The sequence below is a fragment of the Cimex lectularius genome, unplaced genomic scaffold (genome assembly GCF_000648675.2).
Source record: "Cimex lectularius strain Harlan isolate CLEC.00 unplaced genomic scaffold, Clec_2.1 scaffold208, whole genome shotgun sequence".
NCBI lineage: Eukaryota > Metazoa > Arthropoda > Insecta > Hemiptera > Cimicidae > Cimex > Cimex lectularius.
In genome coordinates, this window is record NW_019392797.1 from 162939 (window position 1) to 182196 (window position 19258).

General features: G+C 34.8%; 2 protein-coding genes across 2 annotated transcripts in view; one reads left to right on the top strand and one right to left on the bottom strand.

Annotated features, from left to right (window-relative positions):
* The window catches only part of LOC106664853 (testisin-like), a 73018-nt gene that overhangs the window by 6360 nt on the left and 47400 nt on the right, over window positions 1-19258 (top strand). The window lies entirely within an intron of this gene.
* Window positions 1-19258, bottom strand: part of LOC106664855 (ankyrin repeat domain-containing protein 29) — a 57528-nt gene that overhangs the window by 3854 nt on the left and 34416 nt on the right. The window contains exons 2-3 of the mRNA XM_014390884.2: window positions 5864-5974; window positions 1800-1898 (exon numbers count right to left, since the gene is read on the bottom strand). Of these exons, the coding sequence (XP_014246370.1) occupies window positions 1800-1898; window positions 5864-5974 (210 nt within the window). The remainder of the gene's footprint in view (window positions 1-1799; window positions 1899-5863; window positions 5975-19258) is intronic.

The window sequence follows — 19258 nt, forward strand, 5'->3', positions numbered from 1 at the left end:
CATAGGTGATATTTTTAAATACTAATTAAACTGGGCTGTTAAGTTATAAATGTGCCATTCTAAAAATGTTATTATGCATTGTTCCTTGTGAAGCACTAGCCCGCGATCGCGTATCTTGTCCATTGACCTTCGGCGATGATTAATGTGCGCAAAATCGGTCTAGGATTTCCTACTCTAGAGTATCGGGAGAAAACAGCAAGCTTTAAAAATAGGCCGAGAAATTATTTTCCTTCACCTTTTGAAAACGTGGATTTTATTGTATAACCGTGCGATTTTGTTCCTCGGGTGAGAAAACGGAGTCGGAACCTATGTGCTTCCTGTACATTTTTTGGCTCAAAATCAAAATTTTTTAGCTAAAATTTCTTACAAGAGAAGTCTTTTCCTTACAGATATTTTGAGATCAATAAACTATTAAATTGTATTTGCTTACGTATTACTTATTATCTTTTGTTTATTTTGCATTTATTCATAAACAATTTCATCCTATTTGTAAACAACTGCCTTCGATTTATTATTAAATTAAAGGAAATTGGATTTATAATATTTTTACTGTTTATTTAGGAGTTAGGAAAGCTATAAGTATACAAGATAAATAAAGCAACTTTGTAGTTAACCACTTCTCAGGATGTTTTTAATAAAGAAACTTTTCCTGAAAACTATTCTAAATCCAAATATCAAGGTTATATAATAAATCTAAAAACTAATATTATTAAATATTTTAATTAAATCTAATGTACGATACCCTTAAAATTAAGGAGATATAAAACTGAGGAAAAAGGAAAAACTTCAGCCCACATTAAAATAGATGAAGGTTGTTTGCGAACGGATGTACCAGAATATTACTCAGAAAAAGAAGCTTTAAACTTGCAAGTTCACAAAGATCAATCATTTAATACGATCTTAAATATTATTTTCTTTCCCTAGGTTTAAAAAACACACAAAAAGATTGATATAATATTATACAATAACTTCAATTAATTATTCTTTTTCATCTCAATCAACACCTTAGATAAAAAGAATAATTAATTGAAATAAATAATGGTCAATTATTACCGCTACACATATATGGATTATTATGTAATAACCTTGAATTACATGTACAACCAATTCAGAAAGCCTTATTTTAAATAATTATATAAATCCCTTTAAAAAAATTTGTGTCGGCTCTTACCATTGGCCAACGAGAAGAATTTTAAATGTAATTTATGGTACATAGTTATCTACTTTCTCCATATTAATAGTTAACTAAAAATAACAATTAACTAACTTTTTTTTAAAACAAATGACTGAATAGAAACGATTTTTTTTTCTCCCTGGCCTTACGAAGTACCTAAAATAAACTGGAGTCGCGGCAAAATTGTTCGACAAGTTAACGGCATGTGAAATAGCCTGAAAAATCGCCCATATCAAGAATTGGCATCTAATTACATAATTTCGAGTTCACCAAGAGTGTATTTTCAGTTCAATTAAATATGAAACAATCGTCATGTCCTTTTCCCTTGAAAATAGTACTTCCATGGGCAAAAATTAAAAATACATTAAGCAATAAAGAACCCAGTCTGTTTTCCAAGCGGCTTGCATGAAAATTGCATACGGTCGATGCCCAAGAAACAGGAAGAAACGTGCACTTAGCACCAGTTGAATCTCTATAGGGACTTTCGTCCAGCTTTCGAGGGAAGAACAATGTGACTATTAACATTTCTGAATAAACTAAATTAGGAGGTAGACACAGCATGTTTCATCAAAGGGCGTTGGATCATTTTTGTTTGGTAATATTCAATTTAAAAGGTCTCACTCACGTGTCGCCTTGCTGTCGGATCGGCGCCTTGCTCAAGCAATTCTATTACACATTCTATATGACCATTTGCCGCAGCGAGGATCAAAGGTGTAGTGCCGTCCTAAAACAAAAAAAGAAAAAACAATAATACAAATTAAAACATTCAATTATAGAAAAGTTGAAGCCAGTATAAAATAAGATAAAAAATTCAGATATTTTTTCCTATTTGGGAACACGTACATTGCTTTTGATCAAATCGTCTTGAATTTTGAGAATTATGTAAGAATCTTTGCCAACAGAAGAATTATTGTCAAGGAATAGAATTGTAGTTGTGTTTTCAATGACACTATAACTGATTGACACAAATTACTGCACAACGCAAAACAAAAAATACTGCTTTCCCATGGACATGAGAGAATACCAGGAATCTATACTATAACTACTAGGGCGTTATGTCAAATTTGGTGATACGGAAAAACTTCATATGTACTACTCAATGACCTAATTCACTGAAACGATCCTAGTGCCTTCATTCAATTCTTTTATCAATGATTTCGAAATATATAAGCCATGAAAATTTAAGTTTTTCCATGAGAATGCAAGATGTCTTTAGTAGGTGAAGCACTCGGAAATTCTGTAACTCATTGGACAATGCACTTTCAGATTTACATACTTTTATAACTGCAAAATTAGGTTATGGCAATGAAGTTGGTTTTTCTATATGACAAGGCAGAAATTTTTTTAAGCCGGTGAAACAGCAAAAATTAATGCATTTCTGCATCCAGCCACAATATTTGCCTGACAAAGCGTACAATTGTTTCAAACAAAAAAAGCTATTGAACTGAAAATCAGATCATCACGTACAAAAGAAAAAAACGTTGAGTTTTGACTTTAAAAAGAATACCAACAGACCTGATTGTCAGCTTGTTCGTTTGCTTAGCTCTGGTGTTGCCAGCCGATCTATTTGCTAGTTTGTTTTCAACCCCTGTACAAATGCCTAAGGATATCGATTGAAAAACAAGTCTGACTGGCTGAGTGATTTCGCCAAAAACACCTCCACACGTTGTTCTCAGTAAAGTCAGACATTTTGGCAAGTATTCAGGGTATGCACGCAACCTTGTCCTGTTAAATATGTTAAAAATACTTTGATGGAAATCGTTTGATAAAATTTAATTTTATTCTATTTTGACTACATTTTCGGTCTCTCTTTTTCAATCGCAATATAATCACAATATATTGTGATTATATATATATATATATACATATCGCTTTTATATATATCTATCTATTATATACAAAAAATGATAGTTTACCGAATTTTAAGTAATAAAATTTTTGCAAATATTTTTGGTGTTTCTTCTTGTAAAGATAAAATGTCTAAAACAGTATTAACTCAATATTTCCTTTGATAGCCTTTGGAATTTCCTTTTGACCATCGGTTCTTTATAAAGAGGCATAATTGTTCAGAAACTGAGCATAATAAGGACGATATTGAAGTTATTATTTTAGAAACACTCGCGTACATCCCTTTCCTTTTGCTCTGTGTTCGACTGATTTGATTTTCCATGGCGTTCCTCGCTTACAAAGGGCCGAAAGGAGTTTGTAAAGGGATCAAATATCATTAGGTACCCTTCTTGTCGTGCTCAAAGAGCTGCGATTTCGCCTGTTAGCGTCCAATTTGTCCGATATGGACAGAGATGAAAATAACGACTGAGAATAAGACACCGGCGGGAATATAAAAGGCTGAAACACCTCAGCATAAACATGTAAACACTTGTTCAAATATAAATTCACGTAAAAAGCAGGTCGCATTCTAATATTACGGGTTTAAAATACTCTCGAAATATTATTTTAAACATTTCAAAAATGATTTGATATAAAGTATGGGGATAATTAACTTTAAAACAACAGTTAATTTATTTTTAATGTTTTATTTTTGAAATGAAGCAAAAATAAATAAATACAATCATTTAGAACATGAAACAAGAGTCTTTAAAGCCAACGAGGCCTGCCGTGAAACTTTAAATTTAAAAAATCAAACTTATAATGCTTTAATTTATTGTAGAACCAAATAGGGTGGGCTCATAAAAAGGAAAAGTAGTTTCTATCGATTATCAAAAGTTTAGTCGTTTTCCTCCGTTACAACGCAAGACCTCACAATTATTGGGCGACGCGACACAAATGGCTGCGCTTCCACTCACGCATCGGATTCATTTTTTTTCTTTCTCGCCTTACAAGGTATATATAGCCAGAAGTCCAGCTTGATTATTAGTATCTCACATTACTCTGACTAATTAAAGCTTCGGTGTGAATAGGTTGGGTATTATCTCGTTAATCCAGACGACTTCCATCTATATTTCATTATAAATAACCTTCTCCAATTTCGTTCCAAAAGATCTTATTCTTGACGTATGCAGACAAAAATGCGGTGGTTCTGGTTGATCTATAGCTGGTTTTAATCATGATAATGATATTTTTTTATTAATGAGAAAATTTGAGGGTATTTCTCTCTGATTTTGAAATCTATGGGTATGTGGTTTGAACGACGGAAGCTGCTTGGAACGACACACTTTTATATCCCTTTAATTTCCTTATTAGCATTAGCCTTTGAATTCCTCGGATCCGTTTTACTTTTAGTGATTTTTAAGATTTCTACGTTATATAGGTGCTGCATATATCAATATAGGAATAATTGTACCATTGTTGGTCAGGTCTTGAGATTTGCTTCCTAAGCCCCATAGATTTTGGCAGATATCAATGACTTATGAACAAGTTGACCTGTTTCACTGTACATTACACAGAGTTAATTTCACATTAGCTTTTTGTCAAAAACTGCATCTGTATATTTCAATTCTTCTACTGCTTTAGTGAAGTGTACTTCATATCAATTCTTTAAATTCACTAATTTAGTGGTCCGCTTGAGAAAAATGGCAAAAAGGAGGAAAACTCATAAGGTGGGGTTGAGATAGGAAGTTGATGTCCGAGTGGATCGAGGTCACGATAGCTCAAGTGTTAGAGCAGCGGCGTATCTAGCCGAAGATCGTGGGTTCGAATCCCGCTCGTGCCATTAACTTTTTTTCATCTCAACTAAAAACCTTAATTAATTGTAATGATTTAATTGGTCAAGCGGACCACGAAATTAGTGAATATAAATATAATATGTATATATAAATATATAATTCTAGTCGGGAGAGCTATTGGTTTGAACCCAAGCACAAATATAATGAAAATCAAGTCGCAATCACATACCTACTACATACCGTTATTGTAAGCTCAACTTGGTACATTTTCAAAAATATTAAAGTTATCTTGATTATTAAAAAATATATTTTAGACAGTTTACGTGTACAGATTGTAGATTGCTTACAAGGAAATAAATGTTGTTTTGTTTTGGTGCTATCTATCAGAAAACCATTTTTAATTTTTTCATAGAAGACGTGATGAAAAACGTGTAGAATAGCCGGCCAATTGTACTGGATAATGATCTGGTCGTTGATAGCCCAGGTCACGTCCCCTTTGAAGAGAAGCGTGTACAAAAAGCCCATATACAGAGCATTATACAGTTATCGGGTCACCTAAATGCCGTGAAAGTCTTTTAAAATTGATTTTATTTCATAGTTCGAAAGATTTTTTAAGGACGGGGTTAAAAAAACGGGGTTATTTTTAAAAGATAAGCAAAAAGTAAGCAAGGTTCGCTGGGTTGAACGCTTTTGTTTACTGAAATATGGTGGAACCAGGCTCAGAGTGATTCAGGCGTGAAACGGGCCCTTCATTCCGCCCCACATCCACAGGTTCTATGGTCAATATTCTTTCTCAAAGTTGCCGGAATTACGCCGATAAGGTAGAACAAAAACAACCCCCATCAAACTGCGGCCGAAGGAGAATTGGAAAGAGTAGCGCGGAAGAACGGAATTGCGTGCCGTGGAGTTTAACTAAGAGAAAAACGTGATGTCTCTCAGTTAGCGGTTGTTCCATACCGGGAGAAACATTGGGAAATTGCCTCTTCTATATTCTATAAATGAACGTTACTCGGTTTACTTTAGTCCTTTAGTTTATATTGTCCCATTTAATAATGTGTTGTCTTACCCTATCCGAGCAGTCGACGTGGACTTTTCCGCTGTCCAAGAGTCTCCTGATGCATCTCAAATCACCATTCACAGCGGCCAAATGTAGTTTGACGTCGGAGGGAGTCTCTTTCTGGAAAAAAAGGAAAAATTCTTTCTTAGAATTTAGACTATCAGATCTAAAAATAGATCAATATTCAATTAATGCCAATATAATTTTATTAAGGATTACAGCTTAGAAATAGTTGTCAAGCTTTCGCTCTATATTTGATCTTCCTCAGAGTTAAAGATATAATGTTGATATATAAATAGCAACAATCATTAGTCAATGAGTAAGAGTATTTGTACGTTTACTTTCGATGACACCGCACACACTCACTCTTAAAAAACCTTAAACAGAATATTGGTTGTTTTTTATTTTGAAAAATATGACATTCGAAGCTTACCAAGTTCTCAAGTTCGAATATTTCTCAATATCAGTACGAAAGATCACTCCAAGAAACAGTTAACAACCTGCCGTATAGCAAGCAGCACATTCGGGTTCAAATAGAGCCCAATAAACGAGTAAAAGTTTAGCGTTAAAAGGTATTGGGTTGTCCGGAAAATAATGCAGGATTTTAAGTTTTCATTAAAAAAAATCTATATAAAATATTCTGTTTACGTTTACAGGATTACTCATTTGTATGAATGTCAACACTTATTAATCCTCTTCCAAATGATATTGTTTGTTTACCTCTGTAGCATTCCGCTACTTGGAAATAATTCAGTCATCCTTATAATGTCAAAGCGAGAATTTCGTACGATTTTCTTTTACGAGTTTAAACTCGGCCGAAGCGGAGCCCAAACGGCTAGAAACATTAACCAAGTCTGGGGCGAGGGTTGTGTTAATGAGTGCACTGTGCAAAGGTGGTTTAAAAAATTTCGGGAGGGAGATTTCAGCCTTGAAGATGAAGAAGGTCGTGGAAGGCCTTCCTCTCTTAATGATGATGTTCTGCGATCAGTGGTGGAAGAAAACCCCAAAACAACTGTTCGAGAACTTGCAGAGCAACTCAAAGTCAGTAAAACGACCGTCGCTGACCACCTCAAGGCGATTGGAAAAGTGAAAAAACTCGAAAATTGGGTTCCACACTCATTAAACGATCGCCAAAAAATCAGCGCTTTGATGTTTGTGCATCACTTCTTTGTCGAAACAAAAATGACCCATTTCTGGCCAGAATTGTTACATGTGACGAAAAGTGGATTCTCTACGATAACACTAGACGTTCTGGACAGTGGCTCGACAAAGGAGAAGCTCCAAAGCCCCCAACTCATCAAAAAAAGGTAATGGTTACGGTATGGTGGGCTTCATTTGGTTTAATACACTACAGCTTCTTAAATCCTGGCGAAACCATCAATGCTGAATCATACTGTAACCAAATTAATACCATGCATCAGAAATTGGCAGTAATGAAGCCCTCTTTGGTCAATCGGAAAGGGCCCATTTTGTTGCATGACAACGCTCGACCACATGTGTCACGTGTAACGTCACAAAAATTATTGGAGCTTGGCTATGAAACTTTGCCTCACCCACCCTACTCTCCGGACCTCTCGCCTACTGACTACCATTTTTTTAGACACCTGGACCACTACTTACAACACATAATATTCAAAAATCAAACGGAACTGGAAAATGCATTTATTGACTTTATCAATTCTAAAAATTCTGAATTCTACTCAGACGGAATTAATAAGTTACCAACACGTTGGGAGAAATGTATTGAGAGTATGGGAAATTATTTTGATTAAAGAACATTGCTTTAAAGTAACTAGTTTCTTTTTTTTTGTTTAATACCAAAATCCTGCATTATTTTCCGGACAACCCAATAGAATAAAGATATAAAAGTGGACAGGGCGACGTGTAGGAAAAAGAAAGCCGGTCTAAATGGATCGCCAAATGACAATGGGAAAATGTAAAATTGGCCAGAAGCAACATAAATCAACGAAATTACGCAACCCGCAGAGCCTAAGTGGCAAAAAAATGGCAGAAAAGAATTTTTCCGGAGTATTTCAAAAGGTTTATGCTCAGTTAGTATTCAGTCAACGGTAAGGATGGGGGAAGCTTTATCCTAATGATAATTTCAGAAACGGCGCAATCAATGAAATGGATCGTAAATAATCTGTCTGAATAATAATGGGTAATAGAAATAAATATCAACAAGTCCAAAATCATGATATTCAGGAATGGGGTGAGCGTTAGGGAAAACACAAATGATCACGGTTTTCTATCCAGCTAAGCTTTAAATATCATTGCACAAAGAAATTGTCCTCTGTGATGCTTGGATTTATTTATTTTTTTTTATTTTTTTTATTTTAAATTCGTGAAGATGTACTTCAGTTAAATCCATTACAGTTCGTGGTCGGATTGACTAATTAACTTTTTTCAATTAATTAATATTTATGAAAGGTATTGGTTGAGATAAAAAATGGCAAAAAGGAGGGAAAATTCGAGAGATGAGGTTGAAGTGGGAAGTTGGTGCCCGAGAGGATCGAAGTCACGATAGCTCAAGTGGTAGAGCAGCGGCGTATTTAGCCGATGGGTTCGAATTCCGTTCGTGAGGCTGACTTTTTATCTCAACCAATACCTTTCATAAATATTAATTAATGGAAAAAAGCTAATAATTACATTCACACACAAGAATTCATTAACCCTCGGGGTAGGTGAAGATGTCATTTGTATACTGTAAATAAAATCCGATTATCTTTCTATTTATAAAAAGGATTGTTTTACGGAAAATAAATAGAAAAAAAATTACTTTAAAGTAAACTCCGTTATAAGAGATTAATAAGATAAAACGCTCCATATAGAAAACATGGAAAAATTAAACGGACCTAAGGAACTTATTTATTTTTCTACTTTATTTTGAATTTGCCCCAAGTCAATAACAAAACCTTTAAAAAATTCTGTACGGTTTGTTCTTTTTTTCATTTAGAAGATTATATTAAATCTAAGGATTGTTGGAATTTCCAGTTTAAAGTCTAAAATGGAAGCACTCAACCGTCTCACAATGGTCGTAAAACTACCGTATAAAAGTATAAAAAAGAAATAGAAGGGTTAATATATTTTTCCAGTGCATTAATAACTAACAATACTTCACACAATAAAAAACAATCGACAAAAAATCCTTTATTGCCAACTTATTTCTTCTACGGTACTTCTAATTGAGGCAAATCCTTACTAAACGCGTAGTAGAAATTCCACCGTACTTATTCGGTACGAAACATTAATGAAATAATACATAATATAAACCTATATTGTACAATTTATCATTCAGGACAGTGTCTTTTCTCTACTGACGATTGTCTACTTGTCGGATTAAAGGTAGATAGCTCAGAGTACTCAGCAGCCTGAGGATATAACGGAAGCTGAACGTGATCCGTCTTCTAATTAAGAATTTAAACCCGTATTAGCCCAGAATACGCTGTGGACGTGATAGGAAGTGGAATCCCGTGGGGGCTCGTCCGTCACGAATTGTTTCGTTAAAGGATGATAGGCAAAAATGCACAATGTTGACACCTTGACCATTAAGGTTTCTACCATAAATTAAATTTTAATAGCTTAATTTGCAAGGAAATTTTATTAACTTAACGTCTACATTATAATCAATTCGCTCTATCCACGATGAGCTTTTGATATTAGACATAAACCATACATAGTTTAGTTATTTTTTCGGCTATACTTGGGATTCGGGTAAATTCAGCTTTTGATAATATTTAAATTAATTAATCAGTTACAAATGCCGGAAAGCATGAATGAGTTTCACGTTGTGAAACAGTAGCTTGTAACTTATAATTGCCCATTAAAACGATACTTGCGCATACGTATGAGCTTCCATTGTTACTGTTTAATTGTTCTGATTGTAACAACTACGGAACTGCGTGTTATGTACAAATAAACCATTCACATCCTGATGCAAATAATACAATAATAACGACATTAAAATAAAAAATTCACATTAAACTTTTTTTTTTCAAAATATACCTATTTGCTGTTATATAAACAGATAAAAACGGGACGATAGGCTGGGAACTACTAACAAAATCGACATGCTATATGTAAATTGAGTCGACATGTGAAAGTTGGGACGGACAAGAGAAAACAAACAAACAAACAAAAACACACACACACACACACACACAAACGACAAAAACAAGCTATATACACATAAATAATGCAGAAAAAGTGCAAGAAATGCACAAGGAAACAACACAGTATAGACAAGCCTTCACACCCACACACTTATCCTCCTCATTCTCTTCTTCACGCACAACCAATAAAACCAATACAAAGACTTCATAGAAACGAAAAAACAAACCAAACAAACGTACACAGAAACTATTTTGCTCACTTTTTCTCACCCACTTTTTTCACTCTTCTCTCCCATATCACATGGGATAGAACACCCCATATCTCCCATCCTACTAGTGCTTTGTAAAGCAATTAGGGTTTACTTCACAAACCGTTGATGAACTTGATTAAAAAAATTGTGGACAAAATTTATTTTAGAAGGATAAGTTCGGATAATTCAAGTGTGACAAACGGGCTATATTACACATTTTGAACTTCATTAATTAAGCGAATTAAACTGGACGAATTATCAAATTTTTTCTACCTTATTTTCTGCAGCACACAATAAAAACGTTGTACTTGAGAAGACGAAATTTGGACGTTTTGGGCTTATTTATAAGTCTTTTATGTTGAATTTGACGTGAGACCAGTTTTGTAGTTCTACTCCAACAAATTGATTTTTAATTTCTGAATATGCCTTTCGGAGCTCAGCTGGCGATGTGAATTATGTTTTTAACCGTTTAATTCCTTTTTCTCTTAATCTTATGATACATGATACAAAAATCCAGTTTTAATTATCATTTCTTTTCATTTTCTTTTTCTTTTTTCTTTTGGTACATTTTTTTCTTTTGAAAACATGATTTCGTAAGTGTTTATAGGGTATTTGAAGAAGCCAAGAAAGACCAATAGGCCGATGAGCTTTTTTCGTTGCTGGCCATGAATGGGCCATGACGCATTTCCTGAGCGAACCTTTCTTCTTTGTACTCGTCGAAGATCTGGGGAGCAACGAGCGAAACCGTCGGGACACTAAATGTCATTAGAACAATTTTTCTCCATTGAACTACAATTGACGTCTGTGAATAAAAGGCAGACCGGTCGATGCAAAATTGGAAAAAATCGTTTAACTTTTTCTACCACATGCAAAATACCCAGTGTAACTTGTGTTTTTAAAGTTTCAAGAAAATTTTAGGCCAAAATGAGAAAGTGGTAATCCCAAACGCCCATAATATAGTAGTTAGGAGAATCAATACTTCATATTTAAACATCTTTTGTATAAAACCCGATAATTTGTCTCTTTTTTTTAGGTTTCTCATAACTATTCTCGAAACATTTAACTTTTTAATATACCCACAATATCCCGCCTCTCCAGACAAATGTTTTGAAAAAAATCTCTGTCCGTGGATACGAAATGGCATCCGAACGATATTTCTTCTCTTTCCCATCCTCTACCAATTTTCTCCCCTTTCTTTTCACGCTTCCCGGCCGTGACCTAAGCCGGCAATCTCGGCATAACGACTTCCTTTGACAAGCGACAACCCAGTTCCCCGTTTTCCGCTTTAACCGGCTTTAATTTACTTTTGGACACTGGAAATGAACAATATTGGATTTGTAGAAGATTGATGTTTGAGTGGCAGTCTTTTAAAAACGAAAAATACAATAATCAGACTGTTGAAAAGTAGTTCTTCTATAAAAACAATTTATATAAATATAAAACAACACGACATTGTTATATTGATTTGAGGTTTACGGTCAAGGGAGAACTTAAAAACAAAATTTGAAATTGTTATATTACGAAGGGACAGCATTTACCTTCTTTTAGGAAGTTCAATCAAGTTCAAAAATCCTTTAAAAACCGGGTAACTTAAAAGATAATACTTTCTTTTAAACATTAGAAAATAACTATATACTGTACCATCAAATAAAACGAGGCAGGGCAAACAATAAATATAAAACAACAGCGGCATTAGAAAGCAACCTTGTGCAAATCCATAAAAAAACTATTTTTAGTCTATTTTGAGTAAATGGTGAACAAAAGTGGGCTTGGGAAACAGCGCTGCCATGATTCGGCAGCATCGTTAAACATTTTACAAAAACAAGCATTTTAAAAGATAATGTTATTTAAAATGGAATTTGATATCATACAGAAGATTAAGAGAAAAAGAATTAAACGGCTTCCTACATGGTTTATTGGCTTTGGTCACCGTTGAAATGAGGGATTCGTTATGACAGTAAAAGTGGCTTCACAATTAACACTAACACAGTCTATTTTCCCACAAAATGCAATAATCGTGAAATATCTAATCTTTCGAACGTTATGAAAAAATAAGGAGAATCGCATTCATATTGTATCAAATAATATTACGACCAATGTGAAAATTGAAAAATAAACGGAGCAGAAAACTAACTGGTCTTAAGTGGCTGCCGAAATTTAAAAAAAATCACAAATAAGCCTAATAAGTCCAAATTTTGTCTAACTGAGTACAATATTTAATTGTACACCTAATAACGAAGAAAACTTTTTGTAATACGGCCAGTTTAATTCATTTGAATAATGGAAAACAAAATGTATTATACGGTCAGTTTAATTCGTGGAGAACAAAACTGGGCTTAGGAAGTAGCCCCGTTAGATTCCATTTGTAAAACAAATTTTTATAAAAGTAATTTCATAAACAGAGAAGAACAATGGGGTGAGGAACTAACCTCGTCAGATCCCAGATTAATCCAAAAATCAACTAACCATAGATATAACTTTTTTTTCTGTTGGTAGTGTTGGTTAGTCTGGACAGACCGGCACTGATAACTTTATTGTCTGCTTTCGCTGTGTTAACACACTCATCTTCAGTGATGATGGTGCGATACCCAAACGTGTATCAGTGAAACGTCGAGAATAGTACGTTGTGTCGATAAATTCAACAAAACCTTTTTTTCTAATCGTGCTTACAAAAAATGTATTTGTATTTTTGATCCGTAATGTGTATATTGTATAATTAACTCACCACCATTCAATAAAATATGTGGTACCCACTAAATAAGTAGATAACAACGTCAGTCTTAGGAAGAAGCCCTGTCAAATTCCGCTAATATCGGATGCAAAATTCAATTTGCCAAAATCAGTGTAAAAATAAATAAAAATAAAACGGCAGGTTTTTATTCTGATGGAAAATCTTAAATCTGAAAACTATTTCTTTAGTGAGACCGGTTAATCCTCGTCTTTTTCTGGACATGTGTAATTACACAATTTTTTTAGGGTTTCAATGTTTCATTAACCAGCAAAACAAGCAGAAATGGTTTAATAACTATAGAAGCACAATGGGCTTAGCAAGTTTGCCCAGTTAGATCCAAGGTTAATCCAAAAACTCAACCAGTTATAACTTTTTTTCTATTTGATGGCGTTAGTTAATTTACAAGTATATAAACTAATCGACACTTATCACATTATCGAGTCTGATTTCGCTGTATTGACACACTTTATCACTGAAGATGGCGTGAAGCCAAAACGCATATTAGTGACACGTAAAGTAACATAAGTGATCAGTGTCGACAAGTGCAGCTTTTTCTATTATTATGTTTACAAAATGTTATGATATATAATCTACAATTAAAATACTACCACCCAATTAAATGTGTGAAGTGTGGTCTCTAAATAAACAGAGATCAACGACATGCTTAGGAAGTAGCCCTAACATCACAAACACACAACAGAAAAATCAATAAAAAGTCAATACTTTGATGTCAAAAATCTAATCTTTCAAATTTTTGGTTACGAAAATTTTCTTTTATTCTGGACGTTTGTAAATACACACATTTTTTTAGTTTCATTGTTTAATGCATAATTTTTTCACAGCCAAACCCAGCAAAATGGGCAGAATTAGTTCCATAGATAGAGAAGAACAGTGGGTTTAGGAAATAGCCATGTCAAATCCTAGGCTCCAAAACTCCAATATAATATACAGTTATAACAAATTTTTTTGTTGGTTGTTCTAGGCTGTTCGATACTGATAATTTTATTAAGTCGAATTTTGGTCTTTTGACACACTTCCTCACTGGAGATGGCGTGAAGACTATCTAAAGCAATCTGTGCCGATAAGTTTAAAAAATTATAATCGTGGTCATAAAATTTAGTAGCATCATTAATTGTATTATATAGTTAATAGATTATAATAGATAAATAGATATAGATAAATTATATATTTATAATGGAAATTATAACCCTCCCCATCTAATAAACCAATAAACATATGAAAAAACGGCAAGCGTCAGAGTACAAATAAATTACTTCCTAAAATAATAAAAATTGATCTTAACAGTTTTTGGGCCATAAAATAAAATCTTTCATTTCGAAGAATGGATTTATGACATTCAAACTGACTTAGGACTTGACAGACTTGTAAAACCAAATCTGGCATTGGAAACAGACATGTCAGAATCCACTGGTTTGTTTGAATTAAGACTTAGGATTTGATGAAGGAATTATTTCTCAACAAGATCCATTCTGTTTTGGATAAACACAAATCTTGTAGTCCGAGAATGGCTTTTCGGCTCATATCTTTGCAATCTTTTTTACTCGTACATTAGCCTCGCCGGGGCCGTTAGATCAATCATAAGAAATTATCCTTACGTCCTTAATGACGACGGATAAATGTGAATGTAGCACCTGGGAAGTCACGGGTGAATGAACCAATTGAGGAATAATTATTTTAATTTACCCTCTCGCGCCGGGGGTGTGCTATTAAGCCGGGCGGATATGCTTAATGATATCCCCGTAAAGCCAGTCTTAAAATTGTCAAATGCGGGAAAGGATCGCGGCCGAGGAATGCTTAATATTTACCGGAGCTATCTGGAGGGTCATTACAATATGCCTGGAGCAACTCGGTATTAAACCTTGGAATACCTACCCCCTAATTGAAATCGATGATCGCATATATGCCACATACTTACACTTAAATATTGTTTACATTATAAAATATTATTTTTTAATTTATTTATTTACACTTGCGCTGAAGTAAATATAGTGTCAGTAGTGGTCATTTAGGAGGTCACGAGGGTTTGTTTGACAGGATTGTTTATGAAACTTGTTTTAGACTTGAAGGACAGACTGGAATGTGATTGTAACTGGTAGGTGGATACATAGATAGGTGAATTAACTATGGTTGAGAGGAGTTGGATTGTAATGGTAAATACGTTTGAGGTTGGAAGATTTGGTTGAAATCTGTAATTCAAAGCTGTATGTCCAAATTGATCTCAGAATAGTGATACAAATCATTAGGTTGAAAATAAAGGGTAGGAATGTCCGCGGTTTATACTTTGTAAGGATGGGACCTAATAACTCCCTTAGGGTAGCACTGAATTTGTGCGATAGCCGTTTGATGGAGAACTACTGATGACTAGTCTCTGTCGGTTGGAAAATGGGAGGAATCTCTTAAGCTTCAAGAGTAGCCCTGAATACCATACTTCATCGAACGCTTGTTCCCTATCTAGGAATACACCGAAGCAACACTCCATACACCAAGAGCGGTAGGGTAAAGTTTGAGAAAGACTAAGAAAGTCCGCGCTGTATAACGCGTTGCACTACTTGTAGTATCCCTGCAACTGTGCAATAGCCGGTTTACAGAGAGGATTCTCTGATGACTTCAGAGTATTTTTTCTAATTTTTGTAGAGCGTTAGTCGACCAGATAAATGAGCCATAAGATAACTAACTGGCTGCATAACCAATATGCCATATTTTGTTTTAGTCCTCATGATTTATCTAGGTGGTGGGTTATCTTGTGGCCAAGTGATATTTAACTTCTAGTGTCCGAGGTTAATTTCTTGTCAAAGATAATTCCTTGGTATTTAATCAATGATAACTTGACAGTGTATGTCAGTTAAATATGATTTTAGTATCAGACAGGTAAAAGGGAATACTCTTAAGATTCTAGAGCACCCCGAATATCATACCCAATCGAATGTTTGTTTCCAATATAGGAGTAGACCGGATAGGACTATTTTACCTGACGAGTAGCAGATCTCGTAAAGATAAGCGATGGCGCTAAATAAATCAATGGAATAAAAATAATTAGTGCGATTTTTATCCGGTTTTCTGAGGGGTGATAAACCTGAAATTTGGTGGTTACTGATCATCCTGGTCTGCGAATCTTTCTTTGAAATAGTTGATGTTTTAGAATGTAGACCAATAGATATTTTTTGTTTTTGTTTGTCATACAATACAAATCGTGGAAAGACAAAAAAAAGAACTAACTGCCTATACTTTGCTAGATTGGTCGGTCAAACTGTTTTGCCATCCTAACTGTTGGGTCTGGCAAGGATGGAACAAAAAGACATACTGAAGCGAAATGCAGAAACGGTCTTACAGACAAATTTCAACATAAATAAAAATAATTGCTTCAAGCATTTTGTCTCTTTTTTAAACTAATTTTCCTATAGCAGAGAAACATTCAGAAAACGAGATTGCCTACAGCTTTTCCAATTGATTTTCTCCTTTCATCCTCGAAGAATTTAAAACTTAAAGGTTTATCGTTTTATCCAATCATGACTTGATTTACCGCTTCCATTTGATTTTGAAGAGGATCCAATCAACCACCCTACATACTACGTTCCTTCCCGAACGCAATCTTTCAGGCATTTGGACTGTTCAAATTGACCTGATTTCGAATTATAAGAAATTCCAATATTGACAAAATTATAAATGGCCGAAATTCTTGAAAATTCTCGAATCAAAATAGATAGTTTTGAAGTTTGTATAAATAATATTTTTTTTACAATTCACATTTTGTAAAACTGGTAAACATTTAAGATCGTATATTTATCCATCGGAGCCCTCCAGGGACGTTGTGCTGACGTTGGCAGTTTGATCAATACTGATCATTTCCCGTTTATTGTTAAATTGTACAAATCAATCCGAACACTTTCCATTAGGGCTATCGAGCAGCTTATAAAAAGGATAATTTACTTAGTTCGTTCTTACAAAATACGCACGAAGTAATAACAAATAATCAAATTTTAATGAGATTATTGTATAATTAAGCTGGATAAACCGCTGGATAAACCGCTGGATAAACGAGCTAAATTATTAAATTGACAGTACGTGACACTTCAACACAGTGAGGCATTTTCATATAATCTAGCCTCTTGTATTATCTTTATTAAATATATCTTTCTTTATTTGCAAGATTGACAAAATCGCTCTTTTGTTAGTGGCAGTATGTCCTACGCCTATAATTCCGTCATAAAATATAATAAGGGTCATACATGTTCAATTATTTTGTGGGTGTATGTATGTGTGAGAGAGAGTATTTTGTAGTTTTAGTTGATGACAGAGTAATAACAACATACAGGTCACCAAAACAATTACTATATACACAAAACGACTGTAACAAGGATGAAAAACACAATATCAAAATAAAGTAAAGAAAAACGACAAATGTTTTGTAGAAGTAATCTTATGATGGTCAGAAACGTTCAATGCGATCTTTTTCTCTCCCTCTCTCTCACTCACTCCCACTCTCTCTATCTCTCTCACTCACTCCCACTCTCTCTATCTCCCTCACTCACACCCACTCTCTCTATCTATCTCACTCACTCCTACTCTCTCTATCTCTCTCACTCACTCCAACTCTCTCTATCTCTCTCACTCACTCCCACTCTCTCTATCTCTCTCACTCACTCCCACTCTCTCTCTCTCTCTCACTCACTCCCACTCTCTCTCTCTCTCTCACTCACTCCCACTCTCTCTCTCTCACTCACTCCCACTCTCTCTCTCTCTCTCTCTCTCTCTCTCTCTCTCACTCACTCCCACTCTCTCTCTCTCTCACTCACTCCCACTCTCACTCACTCCCACTCCCTCTCCCCCATTATCATTTTGATTCCTTTTGTCTGTCTATCTGTCTTTCTTTGTTCTATTTTCACATTTTCTGTTTTCTGTACCTCTGTTTGTTGCTTTCTCTGCCTCTCTCCTTCTCATACATACTTTCACCCTCCACCTGGACCTCCCCCTCTTTCTCTGGCTCTATATTTTTATAGTTCAAAGTACATGTAAAGTTTCCACTCATGGACGGCAAAATGGACTACGCGATTTTTGCCCAATCTTATCAAAAAGAAACTTGTTATTTTCCCTCCCGTCATGTGCCGAAGGGGGTTTCACTTTCTAGCCCTGGAATTAATCGGATCGCGTGTTCCCACAAGTACGGGCCGATTAAACGAGTCCAATTTACGGACAAAAATTGCCTAAACCGTACGAAGGTCGGAAAGGGCAATTTAAGAGGCCAACAACAGCTGGCGTTTCACGTCGTCGTGCGTTCTCCTATTAGGGCTGAAGTGTTTCGCTCATCTCATGTCCTCAATAGGGCCACATCCCATAAATAAGTACGATGGGCTAATGTTTCAATTATTATAAAATGATGTCTCCTCATTAAAACATGAACGAGCCTAAAAGCCGTTAAGGCATGCGACACTCTTCCTCGAGTTTCTCATTCGATTGGCGTTAAGTCAATTTTTTCGACCCACTTTTCAACAACATAAACTAATTGCAAGATAACTTTTTTAATATTATTATAAATAAAATTGACAATAGATGCTTTGTTTTCGAAAACAAAACAAAAAATATTCCCCATCTTAAATTAGTGACTTTGTGTATCAAAAAATGTATTTTTAGTCTCTTTGTGGTCCCTATTATTAAGCGATTAGACTGTAAAATAACTAACAGGCCCGTCACTGAAGAATGCGAGGATAGTTAGTCCAAACTGATAGGAAAAGACCGAACTACAAGTTCATTGTACCGCCAGCCACAAACAAGGAAATCTGACAAAATACTTAACAGCTGATATTCTTTTTATGCTTTAAACGTCCTAAAAGCAATCGAACTGTAAAAAAATATACATATAATTAGATATAACAAATTAAAACTAGATTTCGTTGAGTTTGTGAATATGTGATGTTTCGGGTGTGTGTGTTTGTGTGGGAGATAGAGAGAGAGAGAGAGAGAGAGAGAGAGAGAGAGAGAGAGAGAGAGAAAAGTAGAGAGAGAGAGAGAGAGAAAGAGAGAGAGAGAGAGAGAGTGAGACAGAACGAGAAAGTGAGAGAAGAACCGANGAGAGAGAGAGAGAGAGAGAGAGAGAGAGAGAGAGAGAGAGAGAGAGAGAGGAAAGTAGTGACAGAAACTGAGAGAAAGAGTAAGTGAGAGTGAGAGTGAGACAGAACGAGAAAGTGAGAGAAGAACGAGACATGGGTAAAGTAAGTGATAAAAAATAAAGTATATATATTTTTTTTTTCTTTTTTGAAGTTTGGTTTTACAAGGCACCGATAAAAATTAAACA